The 22,517-nt window shown below is 39.8% G+C and overlaps 1 protein-coding gene across 20 annotated transcripts in view; it reads right to left on the reverse strand.

Moving 5' to 3' along the window:
- Nucleotides 1-1,296: 1,296 nt before the first annotated feature.
- The window catches only part of cemip (cell migration inducing hyaluronidase 1), a 226,456-nt gene continuing 205,235 nt past the window's right edge, over nt 1,297-22,517 (reverse strand). For 19 of the 20 annotated variants that reach the window (XM_081604931.1, XM_017303974.2, XM_081604930.1 and 16 more), the window contains 7 exons: nt 19,955-20,166; nt 15,369-15,554; nt 12,154-12,358; nt 9,017-9,103; nt 3,113-3,270; nt 2,793-2,890; nt 1,297-1,453 (listed from right to left, as the gene is read on the reverse strand). In XM_081604931.1, coding sequence (XP_081461057.1) covers nt 1,326-1,453; nt 2,793-2,890; nt 3,113-3,270; nt 9,017-9,103; nt 12,154-12,358; nt 15,369-15,554; nt 19,955-20,166 — 1,074 coding nt within the window. In that variant the 3' untranslated portion in view covers nt 1,297-1,325. The remainder of the gene's footprint in view (nt 1,454-2,792; nt 2,891-3,112; nt 3,271-9,016; nt 9,104-12,153; nt 12,359-15,368; nt 15,555-19,954; nt 20,167-22,517) is intronic. The other variant, XM_017303981.2, reaches the window with a different exon arrangement.

The following is a 22,517-nucleotide window of genomic DNA, read 5'->3' on the forward strand; positions in this document are numbered from 1 at the left end:
GGTTTCATCTGACCATATGGTATTCTCCCAGTCATCTTCTGGATCATCCAAATCCCTGAAATCTTGCTTGTTTGTAGCTGACCAAATACTTATTTTCCACCAAATTTTGCCAATAAATTCTTTAAAAATCAGAAAATGTGATTTTCTGGATTTTTTTTTCTCCTTTTGTCTCTCATAGTTGAGGTACATCTATGATGAAAATTACAGGACTCTCATCTTTTTAAGTGGGAGAACTTGCACAATTGGTGGCTGACTAAATACTTTTTTGCCCCACTGTATATGAAGTTCACATTAACAAAGATGCAGCGGGACGGATCATCTGGGACATGATGGACAGGGAGAGTCTGACTAAAACTAACTGGATGTCAGACAAATTCTGGGGTTTATTTCTGCTTATTTCCAAGCCCAAAAAGCGACTCATTAAATTTGCAAGTGACTTTAGAAAAAAACAAGTCCAAAGCTGCTTATAATAATCGGACTTGGCGACAGAAACTCAAAATAGATCCTGTTTTTCCAGCAACAAGATGCGCATCTCGCTTCTCCCTCCATTGTTACATTTGTCTCCTGCTGATACTGTCACAGAAACGGTGGTTTGTCCCCCAGATGTGTAGAGGAAATAACATTAATTACAATAGAGAATAGTAACGCAAAGTGATTTTGTTAAGTAACTAGTCTGACTACTGGATTTGAAATAGCAACGCGTTAGATTACTGGTTACTGGAAAAAGTGGTCAGTAACGTGTCACTGACATCACTGGTCATGGTTATGATATTATGAAGAAGATTCATAGAATTTACACCTTTAAATTCCCTTTAAATTCAAATGAAAAAAGGAGAAAAACAATTTTCATGTCTTATGTCCATATGTCTAATAATTTTTCCAGAAGGTGAAAGTTTTGATTAAAAATTTAATTTTTGTCTAGATGACTAATTGTCGGTTCTACGTAAGATTACAAAAGATTATGACAAACAAATGGTGAATCATATGTCCAAAGAATACATTTACATCTGTTTGCTGAGCACTAGCCTAATCTGTGGCAAACTTTAAAAAAAGTCATATTTAAGGTCATTTCTTGTGACTGCAGGGAGCCGTCGCTGCTGAGACCATGAGACGCATCACAACTGTGGAAAGTTGGGCTCTGGTTGGAGGTCTTGAAATCTTTGTCCACCACATTCTGCTGGTCTTCAGCTTTTCAGTCTTGGAGTTTTGTTTCTTAAGGACAGCAGGAAGTACAAAAACAAATGTGTTTCCATGTCATCAATATCTATATCTATATCTATATGGGAGTCAGCTTACCTTCCAAACCTCTTCATTTGGCCTGAAAATTATAATTTGAACTTGTAAACAACAGGGACAGGCAAGACCTGATGGATCTTTGCTTGGTCACTGCTGATCTCCAATTTTACCCAGTCGGGGTAGAAGGAGCCTTTGAAACCCACAAATGCCAGTTTTTCTGCAAAAGATAAGAAAATTAATTTTATAAGTGCTAATTATTGTGTGTTTTAGGGCGTAATACTTTTTTGAATAGTCTTTAATTTAAAATATGATTAAATTTTTTATTTAATTCTATTGTCAGTTGCTACCTAAATTCTACTATTAAGTATAATTTAAAGCTTACAAGGACTAATGCTAATCAACCTGAGCTTTTCCTGCTGCTCTTGAAATATTTCTTTGCCAGGAATCCTAGCTGAAAAATATCGGAAATGAAAGAAAATGACCTCAGACGTGTATAGCGCTTTTCACGAGGCTTTTACAGCCTCAGCAAAAAATACGTAACATCTGAGTGCCAGATCTGAACTGGACCTTTGATTTTTCCACAAGTTCCATGAAGCAAGACTGTAGGGATCCTTCAGTAAAATATAAGTACATCATTTTGGTTTATCCAAGATATCAACTGCCCACTTATGTTTATAAACTTCAAAATAACTGTTTAAGCTGTTGAATATTACATATTAATTCATTCCTATACATGTACTAAAAATCTGCCTCTGCAATAAAATATATATTTTTTAGCACAGCATAACATTTTGTGCTGCATGTAACTAAGACTTTTTGTACTCAAATAGTTTTTAATTACGGAAATTCGAAAAAGAAAAGATATTAAATATTTCTGTTCACTAAATTATATTAGAGTACAAAACATTTTAAAATTTGTTGTGTCTTTAGGACTTTGGTCCAGTAAAGCTGGTCAGAGTTAAAATGACAGTCCATCCTGTTAGAGCAGAACACAGCCAGCGTTTCAGCTGGCTGTGTTAACTGGTCAGGGTTAACTCTGACCAGTTAACCCTGACCAGTTGGCTGTGTTAACTGGTCAGAGTTAACCCTGACCAGTTAACCCTGACCAGTTAACCCTGACCAGTTAACACAGCCAGCGTTTCAGCTGGCTGTGTTAACTGGTCAGGGTTAACTCTGACCAGTTAACCCTGACCAGTTGGCTGTGTTAACTGGTCAGGGTTAACTCTGACCAGTTAACCCTGACCAGTTGGCTGTGTTAACTGGTCAGGGTTAACTCTGACCAGTTAACCCTGACCAGTTAACCCTGACCAGTTAACACAGCCAGCGTTTCAGCTGGCTGAAAATTGACTCAAGGAGACTTAAAGCACCTTTCAGTTTTATATGTAAATTGTTTGAAAACCTCTCTTTCCATCTTTAATGCATCACTTTGTAGTACATCAGATAAATGCATTAATGCATTACAGTTCGTAATTGTAACTTCACAAAATGTAAAAAAAGGGCATAAAAAATTTGTACAATTCTCTATAAAAGTAGATTTCAGTAGAAATATTTTATACCTTTTAAACTGATTTTGTTTGCACCAAGTATTTCCAGAACTTTGGTCCAGGATCCTTTAGTAACCAGACGACCTTTAGATGTCACCAGCACAATGGAGCTAGTGCAAAAAGAACTCCAAAAATTATTTGATTGTAAGCAAAACCAATAACACAGAAAACATGAAAAGTTTTGATTAAAGCTTTAATTACGGTGAGACTTGACTCAAAGTTTTGCAGTTGTAAGAAAAAAACTCTTTATGTTTTAATTAAACAATATTGTGCCTAAAGATTAATGACAATTGTTGATAGTATGAATGATCATTACAATAATAGCTTCTTACCCATCTTTTAGTCCATGAACATAATTCTCTAATTGTGCAGGGACACCTTGTAAGACAGAATTCCTGAAGCCTTTGCTCTCCACCACATTCCCTTCATGCCCATCAATTACTGTCAGCTGCACTCCATCTTCTTGTTGGTACCACTTCTTGCCATTGACCTATTAAATCAGTGAAAAACCGACAGATCGATTTCTTTATTATTACCAGGTGCTTTTCAAAAATTTTTAGGTCATGAAAAAATGTATTTAAATCAGTAATTCCATTCAAAAAGTGAAACTTGCATATTATATTCATCCGTTACACACAGGCCGATATATTTCAAATGTTTTTTTTTTAAATTTTATGTTAATTAAAACTGACAACTAATGAAAAACCCAAATTCAGTATCTCAGAAAATTAGAATATTAAGACCAATTCAAATAATTTTTAGAAATGTTGGCCCATTTAAATTAAGAACATGAAAAGTGCACACAGCACTCGCGGCTCCGTTTCCCTGGGTTACTGCAGCAATGTGGCCTGACATGGAGCCATCAGTCTGTGGAACTGCTCAGGTGTCATGAAGTCACCTTCAGCTCTTTGAATTGTTGGGTCTTATGTGTCACACCTGACCGTAGCCCTATGAGGCCCTATGTGGCTAAGGTCAGGCAGGTTTGCTGGACAATTAAGGTCCTAAAGCAGCTACTGGCAGGGCCGGTTCTAGCCATGGAGGGGGCAGGTAGAAATGTTAAGGGGGCGTCATTATGTAAACATATTAGGGGTTGATAGGCTTCACATATTTTAAGGTGGACTATAAAATGATAAAAGTCGAGCAGAAGTCGACTCGTCACAGTGATGTCATAGAAACGCAAGTAAAAATACTTCACATCAACTTATAGGCTGAATTAGTTATATTCACAGAAAATATTGACAAGAAAGCCCTTTAAGTCTGTTATGCAGAATTAGAGTATAAGAAACAGAACATCATTCCAGACTGCTCTGTTAGCAGCAGATTAAAGTCTGAAAAGTTGCACAAAGTCAGGTGGGACTTTTTTTTCCTCGAACTCCGGCTAGGACTGATGATCGTATATGATGGACAATATAGGAGTCAAATTATCACACTGAACGGGGCTTTTGGAACATCACAAATCAATCTTATTATGAACGGATCCTGTTTAGTTACTGTGCTGCCTCCTGCTGCTCCACCCTGATGAGCAGCAGGACGCTCTGCTGACTCAGCAGCGGCTCTGTGACGGGATGAACCGACATGCAGATAGCAGCACAGATCGCCTCTATCAGATTCTCAGACTGAAAATTGAACTTTGTTTCCAGATGTTGTTAAATAATATTTTTATAAGTGCGTAAAGCTGCTTCAACAGGCAAAGTGGCGCTGATCAGTTGGATGGAGGAAAAGCACAGGGGCGCTGCCAGGAATCTTGGGCCCCATGACAACAAATGTAATTGGGCCCCCTGAGCAGCTGCTGTTACAGTTTTGTGAGTCTATTTAACCCATCAAGAGTCACAATTTTAAAGGCTTGCAACTGCCTTGCTTTCTTTGGACCAATACTGACACTAGCACAATATTTACAGCTAGAGAATTTTAAATGCACCAGTCCACATACTGCATGCAAATAGGTTGCTTCATTTTGTATTATTAGTTTTGGCTCATTGAAATGTCTCTCCCCACCAGCAACAGTTACAGTCAATGTGCAAAATATGCATAAAACAATCCAGACTTCTAAAAATGCTTTGTTGTTGCATTTTGTTCAAGCAGCAGAAAAATAATTTTAATAAAAAACATGTTTTCTCCATATTTGTTAAAGCTGTCACCATGTTGTGAGGACTGTCTGGACTGACAGGAGGCTATTTTTATTATCTTTTATAAAGTTTGTTTGAATATCTGTCAGCAGTAAATAAATATTTTTTTGTTGTGTAAAAAACACAACAAAGAGCAGAAAGACAAAAAAATATCCACATAGCCTCCCTGGAATGATGCTAACTATCTTGTCATTGGACACAGGGTGACCTTTTTCACTGGGACAGACGGGAGTAGGAGGGGGTTATGCTGGTATTGCTGTTAGAGCTGCTGCTGACTGACTTAAGTGTAATTAAAGGTACAGGGACACGTTAAATATATGACAATGTTGGTAGATTTGTTTCTTCATTCATTAAATGCTATGGAGGCAAACAGTAGTTTGTAGCTAAGCTAACTATGCTAAATGGTTGCTAATCTCACACAGTCTACTCACCTCTCAGAGAAAAACTGGACAAATTGTGGATAGAGAACATTCCTTTTCTCTCTATTTCTCTATTTTTTTGCAAACCTGACTATAATTTTTCTTAGCAGCGAAACTGTTACTTGTTCTGGTTTTCTACTGACTGCTGCTGAACACCGTCAAGCAGGAAGGAACCATTTCATGCAGATCCAGTGGGAGTTCAGTGCAAATATGGATGTGTGCTCTTTGGTCTGGGAGTGGCAACATTTAATTTTACTGCTAAAATATATTTTAAAAACATATTAATATTAATTTTAACAGGGCCCTCAATTTTTTTCTATTTCTATAATTTTTTTTCTATTTCTAATTCTCCAAAAAGGGGGCTGCACAGTGGCGCAGTTGGTAGAGCTGTTGCCTTGCAGCAAGAAGGTTCTGGGTTCGATTCCCGGTCTTTCAGCATGGAGTCTCCATGTTCTCCCTGTGCATGGTGGGTTTTCTCCAGGTACTCCGGTTTCCTCCCACAGTCCAGAAACATGACTGTCAGGTTCATTGGTCTGTCTAAATTGCCCCTAGGTGTGAGTGTGTGTGTGTGCATGGTTGTGTGTCTCTGTGTTGCCCTGTGACAGACTGGTGACCCGTCCAGGGTGACCCCGCCCCTCACCCGGCACACCAGCTGGAGAGGCACCAGCAACCCTCCTGACCCCACTGAGGGACAAGGGTGTAAGAAAATGGATGGATGGATGGATGGATAATTCTCCAAGAACAACTGTTTTGTGGGGCCATGGGCCGTTGGAAAAGTCTGACATCCACCGCATTGTTGCACATTACTCCGTTAGTATTTTTCTTTAAAATAAGTTTTTCTGCACTAGCTGCCTTTATGACAGCAATCCAACAGAAGAGTTGCAGAGAGAAGAGGCAAGAAAGAGACAAGTGAACCAGAGGACAGGAGTTGGATTCCGGACTACTGCAGTCTACAGTCTCTACATGCGGGACGCCGCACTAACCACTGCGCCACGCAACGCCTCTATTCCAGTAGCCTTTGGTAAAGTTTGCAGTTTGCCTTTGATCAATTTACATTTTTATACAATTCAAGCTGTCTGAGGAACTCACCTAGTTCAACTTCAACATTTACATGGAAAAAATCCGTCTTGTCACGTGATTGCGACAAAACTGACCCATAAAAAGTCATTGCAGAGTAAAGAATCAACTAGTAGCCTAGTTGCTGCAACCCCTAATACATTAACATTGCTAATAAATATCATCTTAATGGGATTAGGGTCAACTGTGTCCATCCCCACAAAAACCTCTAAGACCTAGAAAATTTATATTCTTCAGCCAAGATTGAAAAACCAACATTAGATTCATAATAATGAGTTATGCATCTTGAACTAATTCAAACCTAAATACAATAATCTCAAAGTGAATTAATATATAAAAAATATTTCACACAAACTAAGAGTTGAAGCAGAAGGTTATTTTGTTAGAAACTAAACGCCTCAAAAATCTTTTCTTACCATTCCTAGTTTTCTACTTTCTTCGTTTCTCGCTTGACAGACGACTCCAGCCATGCGGTGCCAGGTAGACGGAATCATCTTAAGGTATACAGTGGGGCAAAAAAATATTTAGTCAGCCACCAATTGTGCAAGTTCTCCCACTTAAAAAGATGAGAGTCCTGTAATTTTCATCATAGATGTACCTCAACTATGAGAGACAAAAGGAGAAAAAAAAATCCAGAAAATCACATTTTCTGATTTTTAAAGAATTTATTGGCAAAATTTGGTGGAAAATAAGTATTTGGTCAATAACAAACAAGCAAGATTTCAGGGATTTGGATGATCCAGAAGATGACTGGGAGAATACCATATGGTCAGATGAAACCAAAGTAGAACTTTTTGGTCAAAACTCTACTCGTCGTGTTTGGAGGAGAATGAATGCTGAGTTGCATCCAAAGAACACCATGCCTACTGTGAAGCATGGGGGTGGAAACATCATGCTTTAGGGCTGTTTTTCTGCCAAGGGACCAGGACGACTGATCCGTGTAAAGGAAAGAATGAATGGGGCCATGTATCGTCACATTTTGAGTGAAAACCTCCTTCCATCAACAAGGGCACTGAAGGTGAAACGTGGCTGGGTCTTTCAGCAGGACGATGATCCCAAACACATCACCCGGGTAACGAAGGAGTGGCTTTGTAAGAAGCATTTCAAGGTCCTGGAGTGGCCTAGCCAGTCTCCAGATGTCAACCCCATAGAAAATCTGTGGAGGGAGTTGAAAGTCCGTGTTGTCCAGCGACAGCCCCAGAACATCACAGCTCTAGAGAAGATCTGCATGGAGGAATGGGCCAAAATACCAGCAACAGTGTGTGAGAACCTTGTGAAGACTTACAGAAAATGTTTGATCTCTGTCATTGCCAACAAAGGGTATATAACAAAGTATTGAGATGAACTTTTGTTATTGACCAAATACTTATTTCCCACCATATTTTGCCAATAAATTCTTTAAAAATCAGAAAATGTGATTTTCTGGATTTTTTTTTCTCCTTTTGTCTCTCATAGTTGAGGTACATCTATGATGAAAATTACAGGACTCTCATCTTTTTAAGTGGGAGAACTTGCACAATTGGTGGCTGAATAAATACTTTTTTGCCCCAGTGTATAAGCATAAAGTCAAACTTGGTGAAAAACGTCCATTTAGACACATTTTCAAATTTTCAGTCAGACCTTAGAGGATTAAAGGTGCACCAAATGTATGCTTTACACGCCGGTGTAGTTGCCATAACAACCGAGTAACAACAAATCCAATAACTGAGAGCAGACATTGCATGAAGTATCAGGATTCAGTGCCAAAAAAATGCAAATATTTTCTATGGGGGAACTTTTCTGCCGTTATCCAAGAGCACACATTTTCAGACTGAAAGCAGGACTTCATGTCTTTCTTTTCAAAACTTGTAACACTTGTACTCAAAACTTCTCCTCGCGCTCACACTTGGTCTCTGCTCGGACTCTACAATGACGTTTGTATCTTGCCCTCTTCTGCAAGGTGTCAAAGGTCATCTTTTGGAAAACTGTCAGGTCAGCAGTCATCCTCATGATGATGCTGACTGATTCTGTGGCCTACAGAACCAGATTGAGAGACAATTTAAAAGCGTTTTCAGGTGTTTTGAGTTAATTAGCTGATTAGTGTGCAGCACCACACTAATCAGCTAATCAATTCAATATGGAATCTTTTCAATATTAAAATGTTCTCAGATACCGAGTTTTCATTAGTTATCAGTAGTCATCAACACTAAAAGAAATAAACATTTTAAATATCAGTCTACATGTAAAGAATGAATATAGGAATTGCTTTTTTTTAATGGAATTACTGATTTAAATAGACTTTTTCATGATATTCTAATTTTTCGACCAGCATCTGTATATACAAGAATTTACCAAAACAATTATACAATTAAGAAAACCACTGTCATTCTCTTTGTATATCTATTGTCTATTTGTTTCTGTCTGGCCTCAACAAATTTAAAGGCTTTATGTTAAGATTGCATTTTTACATCACATTCTGTCTGAAGTGCCCCATTGCTAAACTTTGCCCACAAATTTTGTGGTTAAAAACTAACTGTAGGCTAACTACTTCTACAGGGTCTACCCCTAGAAAACCCGGTAAAAGGGTCGACCCCTTTTTATACGGTCTACCCCTGTAAAAGTAGGAGTAGACTACCTCAACAAAGGCAAAGTCTTCCTTTATGTGGAAAAAGCGAGTAATATACGACTCCACTTTGATCTCCAGAAAGTGTTCCGATGAGAGCTGAGGAGAAAAAGCAGAGGAACAAGATTAGAGTTAAAACTTAGAAATAAAGTTTACACTTCAGAGGTAAAGTATTCCTAATTAGGTGCCAGCGTTGATTTTGAATGTCACATGTTCAACGCAACTAGCATCCATCCATCCATCCATCCATCCATCCATCCATCCATCCATCCATCCATCCATCCATCCATCCATCCATCCATCCATCCATCCATCCATCCATCCATCCATCCATCCATCCATCCATCCATCCATTTTCTTCCGCTTATCCAGGGTCGGGTCGCGGGGGCAGCAGCTTCAGAAGGGAGGCCCAGACTTCCCTCTCCCCAGCCATTTCTTCCAGCTCCTCTGGGGGAATCCCAAGGCGTTCCCAGGCCAGCCGAGAGACATAGTCCCTCCAGCGTGTCCTGGGTCTTCCCCGAGGCCTCCTCCCGGTGGGACGTGCCCGGAACTCCTCACCAGGGAGGCGTCCAGGAGGCATCCTGACCAGATGCCCGAGCCTCAACTGGCTCCTCTCGACGTGGAGGAGCAGCGGCTCTACTCTGAGTCCCTCCCGGAGGACCGAGCTTCTCTCTCTAAGGGAGAGCCCAGCCACCCTGTGGAGGAAACCCATTTCGGCCGCTTGTATCCGTGATCTTGTTCTTTCGGTCATGACCCAAAGCTCATGACCATAGATGAGGGTGGGAACGTAGATCGACCGGTAAATCGAGAGCTTCGCTTTTTGGCTCAGCTCTCTCTTCACCACGACGGACCGGTACAGCGCCCGCTTCACAGTAGACGCTGCCCCAATCCGCCTGTCGATCTCCCGCTCCCTTCTTCCCTCATTCGTGAACAAGATCCCCAGATACTTAAACTCCTCCACTTGAGGCAGGACGACCCCCCTGACCCGGAGAAGGCACTCTACCCTTTTCCGGCTCAAGACCATGGCCTCAGATTTGGAGGCACTGAGCCTCATCTCGGCCGCTTCACACTCAGCCGCGAACCGCTCCAGTGAGAGCTGCAGATCACGTTCCGATGAAGCCAACAGGACCACATCATCCGCAAAAAGCAGAGATGTGATCCTAAGGCCACCAAAACGGATCCCCTCAACACCTCGGCTGCACCTAGAAATTCTGTCAATAAAAGTAATGAACAGAATCGGTGACAAAGGGCAGCCTTGGCGGAGTCCAACTCTCACCGGAAACGAGCCCGACTTACTGCTGGCAATGCGGACCAGACTCTGACACCGGTCATACAGGGACCTGACAGCCCGTATCAAAGGGCCCGGTACCCCATACTCCCGGAGTACCCCCCACAGGGCCTCCCGAGGGACACGGTCGAACGCCTTCTCCAAGTCCAGAAAACACATGTAGACTGGCAGTGTTCCCCAAAATGTCTCCTTTTAATACGAAAAAAATGTTATTTTAACGGCACCTTGAAGAGTTCAAGGTAGGGAGATGAGGAGGAGATGTGAGCATGGAAGTCTGATAAGGAAGGATGAACCATCTTAGAAGGGAATGTCTTGGGAGAGGTGGTGAGTCACAAACATGGAAGCTCCAAATTGAAAAATAAACTGGAGATCGGAAACCAGGACGCTCAGCAAGTCTGGTTTCACCAGACTTCCGTAAGAGATTCAAAAGGTAAATTTATCCAAATATTAGTTTGGGAGGTAAGGTAATTTTATTTATATAGCACATTTTCAGCAACAAGGCAATACAAAGTGCTTTACATGAATTAAAAGGAAATACAAACAAAATAACAAACCAAAGGAAAGAGCAAAAGAAGAAAAATAATCTAATGTTGATCTTTTATTGTTCCATATATTTTCAATATTTATACAGAACAACCATGACAACAGGTCAAGATTAAGTGTAAGAAAATTTTCCAGTATCTCAGAAAAATGTGGATAATATGTTGATTACAATGTGCAAGTGACTTACAGTAATAACTTAGAAAGTCCCTGCCTACATCGCCTTTAATTAGTTTTACATATAGTCAACTTCCTGTTTGAGTTTGAAGGGACAATTTTTTTAAACTGTTAGAGTAATGGCAGCTTAATGCTGATCAAAAGAGTTGTAAAAAGATGAGCTTATAAAATGTATGTTATGACCAGCCTCAAAGCTTTTTTTGTAGTGTGAAGAAGTGCTTGTTTTAACTATTGAGTGAGTTATTACGCAATAGTCAGCCACACCCAAACCTCCTCATAGACTCTCACATACTGACTACTGACCAGTTCTCCACCTAACGGGTCCGGAAAGCCTCTAATTCCCGAGTATTACTCCAGATGAGAATGTAGAAGATTCTGTTTAAGCTGGGAGCGAGAAAGATGCATCTAAACTCCAACTACCTTCAGATCCAGAAGTTATGACCCGCTACAGTTAATGAAACAGTCACTGAGTTGCCTGCAGCTGCTGGGTTTCAGAAAACACTCCTGTTAACGGTAGCTCTCTCTATCAATAACGTGCCCTTGACTCGGCACGAGTCCCAAGGTCATTACCAGTCTGTAATGACAAACATTGCTACAATTAATATGGCTTGACTTGATAACAGTAACTTCATTTCTTTGTGATCAATTTATGACCAGCTCAATGACCAGGTCCAAGGTCCAAAGGCCTTTCTGTTAAACTAGAACCGTGGTGTCCTGAAACACAATTCATTTCACAATTTATAATTACATTTTCTACCATCATAATGTTGAAATAAAAATAGTACTTGACTGAATACCAAAATAAATTTGTGGTATTTTAATGCAACATAATAAAAACAGGCAAAAATAGATAAGAAAACAGAATCACGGACTAAACACACAAGTTTCTGATCACCATGAGCTCTGACCAGAGCAATAGCCAATGAGACGGAACAAACAAACTGTTCCCTCTCATTATTGGCCTGGTCTGGCTAGCAGCACAGAATCAATTGCCATGGTAGCTTTCATGCTACTGCTCTTGTGAAACCAAATTGAGGCTTAAGCAGCTATCCTAGTTTTGTGAAACATTAAGCTTTTTAGGTGAAACCTAAAGAGCTTAGTGAAAACTGTGGTTAATTGGGAAGTTTTAACTTGCTTTGCTTACCAGCCTGCTTTTTGGTATCTTTTTTGGCATGGCTGCATTGGCAACAGGTGTCTCTGCATGTGTTGGATATGCCTTGGCCAAGCAGTTGCTGGGTGGACTTCCCTCTGGGATGGTCGCTGTGATCTTCACCCTTTCACAACCTTTTACAGAGCAAAAGGCAAACTGTTCCCTCTCATTATTGGCTTTTAACTTTAGGAAGATTAAGCTGCAGAAGACACAAAAACAGACAAAGAACATAAAGCAAATAATAAAGCATAAGCTCTTTTAACCAATGCTGTTTTTTTGTAATAAGGTCTTCTTGCTATATCAAACCAACTTTATTTATAAAGCACTTTAAAACAACCACAGCTGATACAAAGTGCTGTACATTAAAACACAACATATAAAAAAAACAACTTTTACAGTTTAAAAACAAACATACATTTTAAAACTAGATCCTGCTGATGTTGAAAGCCAAGTAAAATTAATGGTCTTTGAGACGAACTTTAAAGGTGGACAGTGAAGGGGCCTCTCTGACCTGCAAAGGCAGGTCGTTCCATAACTTTGGGCCCATGACAGAGAAGCTCTGACCCTCTGAGCTTCCTCCTGGATCTCTGTACCTCCAAGAGCAGCTGATCTGCTGACCTGAGTGACCGATGGGCTACGTAGGGGTGAAGAAGCTCAGAGGTCAGCCGGGGCAAGATTATGTAACGATTTAAAAACAAACATAAGAATTTTAAAATGAATCCTAAAATATACAGGCAGCCAGTGAAGTGAGGCCAGGACAGGGGTCACATGCTCCCTCTGTCCAGTTCCTGTTAAAAGTGGTGCAGCAGCATCTGAACCAGCTGCAGCGACTGACTGACTCCCAGATGAAGGGAGTCACATTAATCCAACCGAGTGGAAATAAAAGCCTGGATCATGTTTCAAAATGGAAAGAAAAGATTTCACTGACGCCCATCGCCTTAACGGATAAAAGCTGGACTTAACCACGGCTCTGATTTGGCTGTCCAGTTTAAAATCACCTTAAAACCAAGATCTGTAATAACAGGTTTAAAATAAACCTCCAAAGGTCAAAGGTCAACAGAGGAGGACTCACAGGAGCCACTGGGTCCAAACACCATCACCTCTGTTTTGTTTTCATTAAAATTAAAAAAGTTCAAGGCCAACCAAGCTTTAATATCACCAAGACATGCCAGGAGATGTTTGATAGAGTGGACATCCTTCTGCTTCAGGGGCAAATAAATCTGACAGTCATCAGCATAACAATGAAATGAGATCCCATGTTTCCTGAGGATGGAACCCAGAGGCAGTAAATACAGAGAGAAAAGCAGAGGGCCCAGAATTGAGCCCTGTGGGACACCATATGGCATTGAAGCAGCAGATGATTCAGAGTCACTATCTAGAGTTACACTGCTATCTGTAAAGCAACCGTGCTGCCATCCATTTTCTTACACCCTTGTCCCTCAGTGGGGTCAGGAGGGTTGCTGGTGCCTCTCCAGCTGACGTTCTGGGTGAGAGGTGGGGTCACACTGGACAGGTCACCAGTCTGTCGCAGGGCAACACAGAGACACACAGGACAAACAACCATGCACACACACACTCACACCTAGGGACAATTTGGAGAGACAATTAACCTGACAGTCATGTTTTTGGACTGTGGGAGGAAACCGGAGAACCTGGAGAAAACCCACCATGCACAGGGAGAACATGGAGACTCCATGCTGAAAGACCGGGAATCGAACCCAGAACCTTCTTGCTGCAAGGCAACAGCTCTACCAACTGCACCACTGTGCAGCCTTAGCCAATGCATTTACATTTGTTCAAGTCATTTTTATCTTCTCTTTAGTCTTATTTTTGCTTTAGCAATTTCACAGGTAATATAATATATTACCTGGGTCATTCTCATGCTCCTTTTAACATTTTGCTTTCTGTAATATACAGATATTCCAGAAAGATTATTAGGTTTAAGGTTAGATTTAATAAAAGAATGTACCATTTGAATTAATTTATTATTTAAATTATATAATTCAAAACTATTGTCAGTGAGAAATACAACTGATTGATTTTATTTTAGCTTTTGAATTGCTGTCCTCAAAAAAGAAGGGAAGAAGTTGGATGTTTAGAGCAAAAATGTCCGTAGCAGAAATTTTTGATCCTTTCTTTTGACAAACGGTGTCGAAAAAATCCTGTCATGATCCATTTTTACCCATCAAGTTTTAAAATTATAATAATGATATTTAATAGCTTTTCTTTTTCGTTCTGTTTAATTAACATTCAACAAACTGAGCAGATAACCCACATCTTGCCCTCATCAAGCAGAATATATTTAATTTTTCTTTGCAGATTAAGTTTTGAAATCCGGTGACATTTCACCAAGTCAGTAAGATTCTCTGAACATCATCTGATCCCTTCAGGGTGGAAGAATCCAGCTGCACTCCACTCAGGGGTTGGATTGAAGCCCTGGTTGAATCAGGCTTCAACTCACCATTCTCAGATACTCTGATGGATATTTTTCTATTATTGAGTAATCAATCAATATTAGTGATCTCTTTGATGTTCTCTTTGGTCATCAGTCAATAGGATTCACCATTTAAAGAAAGATGATTTGGAGATATTTCAAGACACACACAGAGGATACTAAACAAGCAGACTGTTCTCTGTTCTTAGCTAAGCTGTCAAGGATACACGGGAGAAGGAAGCCTAACATATTTGAATTAAACTCCAGTTTTCAGCTTTAGTCTTTTGGGTTGATTAATAGGAGCAGAGCAGGATGAGCTGCTTGCACATTTATTGTGCAGCACAGTGTCTTTCAAAGCGCTTCTTACAGTCTAATGAATATCTACACCTTACTTCTTCTCCATTCTCAACAGGGTAAACTCCCTACTTCTCTATTTAGACTGTAATGAATAACATAACTTTATTGCAAATTCTTTTTTGGCTTTCTCACTGTATGTGTTGAAGGCCTATGAAATGCGCCATGGAAGTATGAGAAGGACCAGGCAGTCAAGCACATAATTTGGACTATAATTCTAACTCTTGTTAAAAATGCATCTTCTAATGAGTCATTTTCAGATTGAACAATATGTATGTCATGCTTATTTATGACTTGTTAAAATAGTCAGAGGGACTGGAGTGACTGTAGGCTTAAAAAGAAGAGGAGGCTCCCTGTTGTAAATAAAATAAATTGGTTTTCAGAAGTCATTGTGTGAAGTATTAGTACCAACTTAACTAACCCAGTCTCTTCCTCCCAGTAGTAGTATCCCTTGGTCAGGTGTGAATGATTGATCTTCTCTCTCTGCGTTGTCTTCACAAAGACACCAGTCTTGAATGTCTTTTTAGTGAGGCGATTGTGAATGTCAGCAATGATGGTAAAAGTAGTTTCTTTTGGGTAGCAGATCCCCAAACTGATCCAGTCGTTTCTGCAATAAATAAATAAAAACACACCAGTAATTCAGTCACAAAGCAGAATCTTTTCTAAATGAACAGCAGCTTATATATGACAGCATCAAAAACCTTGCAGGGTACTATTTAGATTTTTTGTTGTTGTTGGATTCCAGAAGAAATGTCTATGTATGGAAGTTCGATCCAGTGAGGCTTGCACAAAAATGGATAGACTTTTGGAAGCATTGCTGATATACAAGGTTTGATCAAAGTTGGAACATCCGTCAGTGGAAGTATAAATTCCACTGCATGCATTCTGACACTTTTACCAAAACAAAGAAAAAAAATACAGTTTCAGACTTAAATTTTTTGTAAATCTGACTCAGTCTAATCAACGAATGTCTGGACAATCTCATACTGGCAGGACCGCTTTACACAGGATTAAGATACACAAGGAAACCCAGTATGTGGCTTTCACATTTCATTTCTTGGGAAGGTAAAAGTAGTGAAGAGAAATTGCTGCTGGTGGTTTATTATTATAGTGATTATTATGGTTGTTGTGGTCTATCCTTTGGATCTCACTTTAACTTTGAACATTTCTTGAAGTTCAAACTTAAAGCAGAACTGACCACATTGATCTCATGTCAAGTTTACACCCTCATCATTCTCTGCAGTGGAGACCTAAGAAAGCTTTGAGTTTTTCTTCAGTTGATCACATGATTTTTAATATGACTGGACAATAAATCAACAACAATATACATCATGTACATTGTTATACATGCTGACACGTGATCAATATCAATAGATATTGCATTTGGTAGAATATTCAATATATATATTATGTTAAAATCCATGCACTTAAGGCCCTTTAATATTTACAAAATATTTACGAGGTTGGTTTTGTGTATATCAAAAAAGGATAAGTGAGAAACTTGTATTACTGTTTTTGTACATTTTTAATCCAAGTGATTATATACATGCGGGGAGAGGTTACTGTTGTGAGTAGTGTGAGAAATAATGGAAAAAGCAGAAAGCCGAAGCTTTTCTGGATGGGACTTGTGTTTGATTATTCTATTACGTTAAAGACTGTATTGAATTTTCTATCTATGAAAGTAGTTTAAGTTAACGAGGGACAAGTGAACTCAACAGAGAAAAAAAACCAGGACAATGGGATGATGGGATGAAGAAGGAAGAGGAACGTGGGAGAAGATAAAGAGGAAGCTAATGGAAACCGCTGCTAATGCTTGCAGAGGTTGAGGTGGGGGAAGGAACTGGGCTTTTTCGTGCGTGTTCTGCACAAGTAGACCTGCACCCGGTGGGTAAGACACCTGCAGAAGTGTTTTGTAGTGAAAAGCATTGAGGAAAACTGCGGCTGATCCAAGGTGGCGAGAGGAAAGCGTCAACATGGCGATGCTGGCTCCAGCATGATTGAGGAGGAGTCCTGCAACTAGTGTTGCAGAGTTCTAAAAGAAATTGGACTCGCGAAGCATCCATGACAGAGAGGACATCGGCTAGTGATGGGTAGATGAGGCGTTATGTATCGTTTCGACCCATAGCAAAACTGTGTCGATACTGTGTCACTGAATACTGACACCTGCTGGACATTAAAAATTCCTACATGCAACGTAGTGATTTGATGACCTAGTCCATCCTGTCATGCTTATCCTCGAGGACCAGTGTCCTGCAACTCTTAATGTCTCCCTGGTCCAACACACTTGAATTCAACAGCTGAATCTCCTCCTCAGTGCAGGCAGGTTCTCCAGAGTCCTGCTAACGACCTCATTATTGGACTCAGGTGTGATGAAGTAGAGACACATCTACCCCTGACCTAGTCCATACAATAAGATTTAAGTCTTTGTATTTTATTGAATATTATATATTGTATTATGTGATATCTTCAGTTAAATTTAAAATTAGAGGTGTGCCGATCGATCGGCCACCGATCATAATCGGCCGATTTCCGTGAAAAAGTGTATGATCGGTGATCGCAGATCACGTCTCTTGTTGCCGATCACACAAACTGATAACCTGCATCTTATTTCTCAGCCTGCCTGTGCAGCTGGTCTACTCTTTCCTTCACACTGCGCAGCAACAAATCCTAAGCGATGTGGAACTATAACGCACTGAGTGAATGGGGAAGTTTACGTGTTGCGGCGGAAAATTGAAGCAGGTCAAAATGCATCAACACAACGAAGCTAATATGGCATCAAAACAATGCCATACTTGACGGAGTTTGGCTACATCGAGGCTCATTGCAGTAAAAAAGACATATGGAGGATCAGATAGCAGGTAAAGCAGCACAGCTACAAACACTAACCTGGATTAACATGACGGTCAGAAAGCTAAACAAATAACCCGTAAAATTATTTAAGTCTTGGAGCTGCGATGTAAGACGCTGGTTCTGCTCTCACTGTTGAACCGCTGCTACGCTACAGGTAGTAATATTTGACAGACGGAGCGCCGCTTCTGCTCCACCTGGTAGTGACTCTCACACCGAACCTCTGTTTAAAGCTGCAGCATCTAACCTAAAAAATACATTTTACATACGTATTAAAACTTTCGCTGTCCTAACATGAGACAGATAATCTCTAAAAAAATAATCGATCTCCTCCCTGTTCTGCATAATTACTCTGCTCAGTCAGAAACAGCCACTCAGAACTAGCAGTAATCAGCTAGCCGCCATGCTATCAGGAAGTTTTCATTCAGTAACTCTGGATTGTTTATTGTAATGGAACCTGTATTTGACGTCACCGACTTTACTTGTGTCTTTGTTTTTTCCATCGTTTTGTCTGAATGTTGCCATTTGCCCTACTGTGTCCATTCCTCTTTTTTGTTTTAGGGTGAGTACTCCCTATTTAACCCAGAAAATGATTATTTTAGTTTATTAGTAATATCAGAAATTGTGGAGTACACACTATTTAGATCAATATTATACAACCCAGAAATGGAATCAGAATCAGAATTAGAATAACTACAAACCTGGAATCCAGAAATACTTAACAGGAACAGTCACTGCTTAGTTTATATTACTTTTAACCCAGAAAAGGAATTAGATCAGTTACTCTTTATCTTATTTTATCAGAAGCTGTAGAGTACTCACTATTTAGAAATGAAATTAGATACTAAGCACACTAAGGTTGCCATAGAAACACAGTGGCATCATCACCACTTTACAGAGCAGGTCAACAGTGATTTTGTGGTAACTTAAGCGGGAGAGTGAACCAACAGACACACTCAGCCCAGGTCTACCCTAAGCCTGTGTGCGCTGTCCCATCCTTCACTTTCTGTTGATTTCAAAGCTATGTGGATAACATAACTGCTGTAGGCGTCATTAGCAACAATGGTTCAGGGAGAATAACCTCATCCAAAAAACTAAGAAGATGAAGGATATAATATTCGACTTCAGGAAAAAGAGGACAATCCATCCAGTGGTGAGCATAAATGGTGAACAAGTGGAATAGGGTTAGGGTTAACCCTAAAGGGTCCAGCAGCTTCTCATCTCAGAGAATCTCACTTGGAGCCTCAACAACAAATAATTCAAAAAGTCCACCAGAGGCTTTTTTTGTCATTTTGTCAAGGAGCTGCTGATCAGATTCTATTGATGTAAAATAGGGTCCACACTGACTTACTGATGCACAGTATGATATTCTACCTGTACAGCAGTAGAGAAAAAGAGCTGGCAGAGGGTTACCAAAACACCATGGTGGATCATCATATACCCTTTGCACAGAATTGATGTTCAGCCCGCCTGCTCAAAAAGTAGACAAAAAGCATTTTAAGAGACCCTTTTCACCGGGATGCTGCCACTTCTCCCCCTTCCATCAAGAAGAATTTGGTAAACACCAACCAACTCAGAAACATCTGTTCTAAAGTAGAGGGCAGGGGGCAGCCTTGCAAAAGAACCTAAGCAGCAATAAAGACTGGAATTATGAGGAGACATAAAATTGATTGACTTTTAAACATACATTTTTGTATGCAGAATGTATTGGTTCTGTATGTGTATTTAATGTACTGCTGTATTTTCTATTTTCCAGTTGACATAGGAAATCAGCCATGCTGCCATTTACTAGAAACCCGAAATGTTGCCTTAAGTATAGTTGGGACATCTATTAGAAATTCAAAAGGCAAAGCCTTGCTGAACACAACTGTCTAGTGCTTAATATTGCAAGATCTTGTTACACCCCTAATTAATAACATGAAATAAATATATCTGAGGAAAACCAGCTGAAATTCAGTCCTATTCATGCTCTTTTAGTGTTTTCTACTGCCAATGTTTTAGTTGTTTTATGCTACATGCAGGTGACATCAATCCAAACATGTATCACCAAGGATAGAAAATAAATGTCAATAATTCAAAAGTGCCTTTTCAAGAGAGTGTTAAAAAGGCAAACACAATGAAATACAAGTTCACTGTTGTAAGAACAACTGCTCAACTTACTTATTGAAGTTGATGAGCCAAATGGTGACCTCTGCTGGTGCCGTCTGATCCCAGTGAACTGTGTAACCTTTGGCTAATGTGATCACTGGCTGGAATTGCTGGTAATGCTTCTTCTTTCCCAGGGCACCTTCTAATGTCAGTGGCCAGTCAGGATATTCATTCCTCACTATTTGCATGTTCAAGTTGGCAGGTTTTCGGGTTTGGATGTAGATCTGGGAAAAACATAGCAAAAGAAGTAGATGATATCCTGGAAGAACATAAAACAAAACTTTATTTCATTTAACAACTTTGCTGAGATTTTCTTTGGTATCCGACTATCACTGTCTCAGAGAGCCTCTCTATCCCCAGAAGGGTAACTTAATACCGAAGCCAAATTAACTAGAACTGCAAGCAGTTATAATGGGTTCCTCGCCTGACCCAGCAGGTCCAATCCCTAACACCGCCCTCCACACAAACCCCTCCGTTTACGCCTCCATATGCGCTCGACCAAGTCGAACATTTTTCAGGAGGTTTTTTGTCATGAAAGATTTCAAACATAGAAATCCTGAAAATAAATGTTCTACCCAATGTGAGCCATCCTTTGTTCATGTTCAGTCAGCTAAACTTTCATCACTTCTTTCAAAGAACTGGCCAGTGTTAAGTATGAAACTGAAACAAGACAAATCACAGAAAAAGACTTAGTATACAAAACATACTGCGTCAAATAAACATGACTTTAGCAAGTTCAGACATGTTGCTGGTCGAGATAAATGTGGATTTGTCTTCATCATGTGGTGAAACAGAATTACTGCACTATGGTGGGAAGAAAAATCAACAAATCAAGAAAACATTTAACAAATGTACTGAAAAAAATACCTAGAATAAAAAGTCAGTATCCAGGTACTACTGGATGTATTCAGGTTTCTTATTGTGGCCTAAGAAACTGTATGTGGCCAAATAGAATGACTATAATATGATGTGAAACAGGGGTGTCAAACTCCAGTCCTCAAGGGCCGGTGTCCTGCAACTTTTAGATGTGCCTCTGCTGCACCACACCTGAATAGAATAATTAGGTCATTAGCAAGGCTCTGGAGAACTATCTACACAAAGAGGATGTAATTAAGTCATTTCATTCCAGTGTTTTGTACCTGTGGCACATCTAAACACTGCAGGACAGCGGCCCTTGAGGACTGGAGTTTGACACCCCTGATGTGAAACGTTGCTAAATTAACTGAAAATGTGGTTATTCTCAGTGGAAAGCTACAGGCATCCAATTAAAGATGAGGCATCTCTTTTCTTTTGAGGTGTAATAAGATTTGCTGAATTTACAAATACACAAATAAAGAAAGTATACTAATTAGCAAAATCTGTACCATATACTCATTAATATTCTTTCATCAACTTAGAAATGGCTCAAACCAATAAGTAGCAGCAAATTAAATAATAACTTAGTAGCTTAGATAGAGTAGAGAATTAACAAAATAAAATACTAAAACATGTTTTATCCTTCACAGTCCTCTTGCACTCAATATGTCTTATGGTGCTACTCTGGGAGGTCCCAGAATATCCAGACTTTGATTGGCTGTTGTTGATTATGATTGGCAGGTGGGCCAGGAAATGATGTAACGTTCCACTCTTTTACACATCAAACTTAAAACTTATAACGTTTTGTGCAATTTATGGGCGTGACTTGTACTGTTAACCGTAACCGCCATTTGTTTACATGTTAGCAACTCGCTAACCGGCTTCCCACAGAGACTTTAGGTAGAAAGTATGTGGGAACTCCAGTTATCACAGCTTATATGTGGCAATATTGTTTTACAGCTTCCTACAGCTAATGCGGGAAGGATGGAGACTTGAAGCAGCAGCTGCAAATAACTCGCACTAGCATAGTTAGCTTCTTCACTGACTCTGTTGCTTCAGAGATGCAGGTTTTCTTCCCTTGGTTTTCTATCCACACAATGAAATGAGCGCACACTTTGGGTTCTCTCTTCAAGTTTAGATTTTTTTTTAGCATAATTTGTTTTTCTTTCCTGATCTGTCAGTCGGCGATGAGAACTACCGCTTATCACAGAAACACCACCTTTTTGTTTTAGGAGCACTTTCAAAACTCACCTGTTGCTGCAGCCACAAACTACATTTTGTCTGATTATTAGAGAACAGCCACATGTTTGTGGCTGTTCTCTAATAATAATAATAATAATCTAATAATAATTCTAATAATCAGTCATGACAACAGTTACCCGAGCTCCACAAGGGCATCTTACAGCACTTTGCTGTGGCAGGTTGCTCTCTGTAACAGGTTCATGTTATTCGGTTCGGTTCGGTTCGGTTCTAGTCCAGAGGGAGATTCTCTGTACTATGTGCGGAGCTGCCCAGCAGCTGCGGTCATTTCTCCACTGGTTTGCAGCAACACTCAGCAATGGAGAACCCTGAGGTTCTGATTGTGATTGACTAAATAAACCCAGATATTTTGTCTTATAGAAATTTATTGCTGGCCCAAAAATAATGACAAAAACTCAGAGGAGCTGATTATTTTGCTTATTTTGTAAATATATTTACATGCTGGCACTTTATTACCAGA

This window comes from Poecilia reticulata, chromosome 3 (assembly GCF_904066995.2).
Source record: "Poecilia reticulata chromosome 3, P_reticulata-male-v2, whole genome shotgun sequence".
NCBI lineage: Eukaryota > Metazoa > Chordata > Actinopteri > Cyprinodontiformes > Poeciliidae > Poecilia > Poecilia reticulata.